Source organism: Austrofundulus limnaeus, unplaced genomic scaffold (assembly GCF_001266775.1).
Source record: "Austrofundulus limnaeus strain Quisiro unplaced genomic scaffold, Austrofundulus_limnaeus-1.0 Scaffold238, whole genome shotgun sequence".
NCBI classification, from domain to species: domain Eukaryota; kingdom Metazoa; phylum Chordata; class Actinopteri; order Cyprinodontiformes; family Rivulidae; genus Austrofundulus; species Austrofundulus limnaeus.
Window position 1 is genome coordinate 730,063 of NW_013952640.1, and position 4,118 is coordinate 734,180.

Here is a 4,118-nt window from a genome sequence, read left to right on the forward strand (position 1 = left end):
GAAACCATGAATAGGAGATTAAAGATTAGTGGCTTTTACTGCTTTTATTTAGTTTATGTGTCAAATGTCTGCTCGCACCTTCAGCAGCAGGGATTGCGTTTTGTATTTACTGCCAGGGAAGAGGAAAGCTCTGTGTTTCTTCAGGGAATAACCTCAAAAACCAAATGCAAACACTTTAATCTTCTCATCAAAAGCCTTAATCCTACAGTATATTTAGGGAAAACAGACTGACAGAGTAATTCTTATTTGCGATACATTTACAAATCAAACATTACAGCCTCCTTTATTAYATAATGCGGAATATTACACGACTCAAAGTGGTACCAACTTTCATTGTCCAGAAAATAAAAATCCACCTTAAGAGAACTTTTAACTGATCCAGCAACATGAGTCAAATGAGAGGGATGACATCTCCCTCTAGAGGTGAATTTGAGTAATTTCCTTGTTTCAGAAACAACATGGCTGCTCACATGAAGACGTTTCAAGGATCACAGTRAGAAGGAAGAACCTGCAAACCATGAAGGAAAGCAGGTAAAATCATTAGAAATCTTGCAAATATATGATTTATTGCATTACTTACATGTTTTGCTAAATAACTTGTGAGGAAAACAGCAGTTAATTGTGCTGCCATGGCCTTGAAAAGGTTTGTATTTACATTAGGGGTGCACCGGTTGCAGTTTTCTGTCTGTTCACAGATCTTTAAAAAGTCTGACCTGCCGATTCCGATTTTGGCCGATACAGAATTTTTTTTACAACTGATACTGTCAGGTTTTATACGGTCACAACACACCTTCAATGCAGTGGCGGAGCCAGACATTTTTCTCAGGGGTGGCCAGACGGGGACCACTACTCACACGGGGTGGCCAGGCAAATTACATTATTTTTTACTTTAAAGTTTCTGCAGATCTTTGTGTTTTGGTTATTTCTTTATGTCCCTATCCAGGCAGTATACCTGTACCTTATAAACGTGGGCGTCAGAACCATTTTAAAAGTTGGGGGCCACACTGTTGGGGGGTCTGTGGTTCCTCTTCCAGAAAATTTTGAACGAAAAAGATGCCCTTAACAGCATTCTGGTGTATTTTACCAGGTTGTTTAACATACTTTTACCTACATAAATAAACACTTTATTTAATAATTATTTCAGAGACAGATTCTTCATTAAACTAGTTCCATCATCCTGTTTTAAACTCACTGCTACAGCTGAGATAAGGTTAGTTAATGTAACACAATTTATCATATCCACTGACTTTAGGGGTGCTTTTTACTTTTATATTGTTATTGATTTATTTTTAATTTTAACACATCATTGTGCCAAATAATGATGACCTTCAGYTGCATGTTTAAAACTAAAATTAATATTTTTACCCAATGAACAGGTGCAATATTGATAACCACCAACAGTGAATTTAGAGGGATGTTTCACTTTTTCTGATTTAGTGATRGGCCTACTCATAACCAGAATGGACAGAGCACCTTGCAGCCTTCGTAGCATAAAATGACACTGTGTTATGTGACAAAAAGAAAAAAAAACATTTGTCACCATAAGTCAGATTACATAGGCATATGTTCTGTATATAAAGAAAACAATCACTTCTTTGTCACTTCTTTGAGCTTGGTAATGTTTCAAACACTGCCGCCAACTGTTCAGGAGGACAATTACACCCCTAAATGTTGTTTCACTGTGGAAGGGGTGTGTACAGCAGGGTGGCCAATGGGATGGCCAAAGATGTGTCTGTTGGTCATGGCCACCCCTGGCTACCCCCTGGCTCGGCCCCTGCTTCAATGTTCCAATCTTATTTTAATGAAAACAATACTCTTGAAGCAATGCAAACTTGTTTTAACTGGACATTAGGTAGTGCTCACAGCAAAGCAAAAGGGGGCTGTGGGCAGTGGCTGATCAGACCTTTGTGGAGATAGAAAAGAAGCTGATCTTTTCCACAGATCTTATCTAACTATCGACCAATCTCTAATTKCCCAAAATTAAGGAAATTATAAATTGGCCAGCTGATTTGTTGGTGCACCTCTAGTTTTTGAAAGATGAGCTGTCATCTGTTAAAGCTATGATGATCTCTCTCTGCAGCCACAATGGATACAAAGGAAGTGGTTCACTTGACTCTTCAGATACAGAAGTTAGCTGCAGAGCAAAGTTTTGGGAATATCCTCAGCCTCCTTGGTGATCTYGATAAGTCTCATTTAACAGCAGGGCAGCTGGAAGCCACAGAYGTCGTCAAAGTGCTTTATAGGCTCCTGAGAACCTGCTCAGATCACAGCGTAAAGAGGACTGCGAAGAGCTTGTTGTCRAGGTGGAAGAGAGAGTACGGCAACGAAAGGCGAGGAGGGAAAAACRCAGATTTGTGCGATGTTTCTGTGGACTCCGGTGCGAGGGCTTCAGCACAAGAGGATGGCGATGGTCCAGTTCAGGCTGAAAACAGAGGGGAGGGCGGTTCAGAACCAGAGGCGAAATGTGCCGTGCAATGTACGATCTCTTCTGCATCTTCTGACCCTGTGAGGACTAAATGTGTCCAGCTTCTCCTCTCTGCTCTCCACCCTGAACCTCCCGATCAGGACAACGCGGCACAGTTGGCTGAAGACATCGAGCGGCACATCCACRAGCTCCACCCAGCCAACCAGCTTAAATACAAAACCTGTTTGAGGAGCAAGGTGGCGAACCTGAGGAATGCCAAACACGGACACCTACGTCAGGGTCTCCTGAGTGGCTCCCTGACCCCGGAGGTCTTCGCCCGGATGTCTGCAGAGGAGATGGCCTGTCCAGAGCTCCGGCAGCTGAGGAAGGAGTACTCATCCCGGGGTGTGAGCGAGAGGCAGCTTCCACAAGGGCCGGAGGGGACACAGACGCAGAAGATCCACTGCAAAAGATGTGGAGGGTCAGACTGTAGAGTGACGCAGGTGTCCCGGGGGACACTGTTTTTACCTGCATGGGTAAGGCGTGGGGGTCCTGATGAGGATGCAATGACCTTTGTGACTTGTAGTGGGTGTGGCCAGCAGTGGTACCACAGTGGCTGGAACTGCCTCTAAAACTTGCTCATGGATTTTATTATTGTTCATTAGATGTCTTTGTGAATGTGTCCTCCTTTCTGGAGTTTAGGATCAGGTTTTAATTATCTTGCCCTGAATTCTTGTTTTCAATGTATGATCTTAAGCTACCATTGTGCAAAACTCAAACAACTGGTAAGTTTTTGATTTCAAGAAGCAATAACAATGAAGTTTTGTTTATGAAATTGTGATTATGTACAGAATATTTTCATCATTGTGACTCTGCTGTTAGTAATGTCGTGAGTGTTTCCACCTACAGTTCAAAGGTTTCAAGCAGAACTTTTTAATGTAAATTAAAAAAAAATATATATATATTTAAGAAGAAAACGGAACTATTGTTTAAAGTTGTTTTGATTCTTATAAAGACAAGCTGTATATTTTTCAAAGAAACATCCAATTGAGGTATTTTCATTAAATATTTTGATGCCCATATAATTTGAGATAAACCCACATTTTCCACACTCCTTCCTGTTGTCTTCATGAYACTCTCATGTTTAAGCACAGACTGGTGAACCCCCATCTGTTTTCACTTCTGAGATCCAGCCTCTCAAAAATCCTCTTTAAACACATTCCCCATATTGTCATGTAACCAGTTGACCTAATTCTTAAAAAAGTTCCTCCTAATCTTTATTTGCACCACTTTCAAAYACTTACATGGTTCCTGTCTTAATTTTTATGAGTTACTGTCATAAAATTTGAAATTATCTTATTCTTTCACAAAATTTATACTACCTACAGCATTTGATGTTCCATTGCRAATAAAGTTTGGGTTTGAGTTTTTCAAATTAATCTTTTTTTTTAACATTTTACATGATGATCCAACTATTTTGGACTTGGCATCAAATTGTCATAAAACTTACCAAAGAAAAAAGTCATTTGACTTTTTGTAAGTTTGACATATCCAGMATTTATAAAATTAAAGCTGTTGTATTTTATAGTTGTTTACCAATAGTTTTACAAAATAAATCTTGCAAACAGTTCCATATTTTCTGCAATTAAACCCTAAGAGTGTCACAGATGAAATGTGTGACTTTTAAACCACGAGTGTCCGTGTGTTCAGTTAA

At 39.9% G+C, this 4,118-nt stretch overlaps 1 protein-coding gene across 1 annotated transcript; it reads left to right on the forward strand.

Annotated features, from left to right (window-relative positions):
• Nucleotides 1-431: 431 nt before the first annotated feature.
• Nucleotides 432-3,366, forward strand: tceanc (transcription elongation factor A N-terminal and central domain containing). Its single transcript, XM_014020052.1, has 2 exons — nucleotides 432-531; nucleotides 2,081-3,366. The coding sequence occupies exon 2, from the start codon at nucleotides 2,086-2,088 to the stop codon at nucleotides 3,034-3,036; it is 951 nt and encodes a 316-aa protein (XP_013875506.1). The 5' UTR covers nucleotides 432-531; nucleotides 2,081-2,085; the 3' UTR covers nucleotides 3,037-3,366.
• The last annotated feature ends 752 nt before the right edge of the window (nucleotides 3,367-4,118 follow it).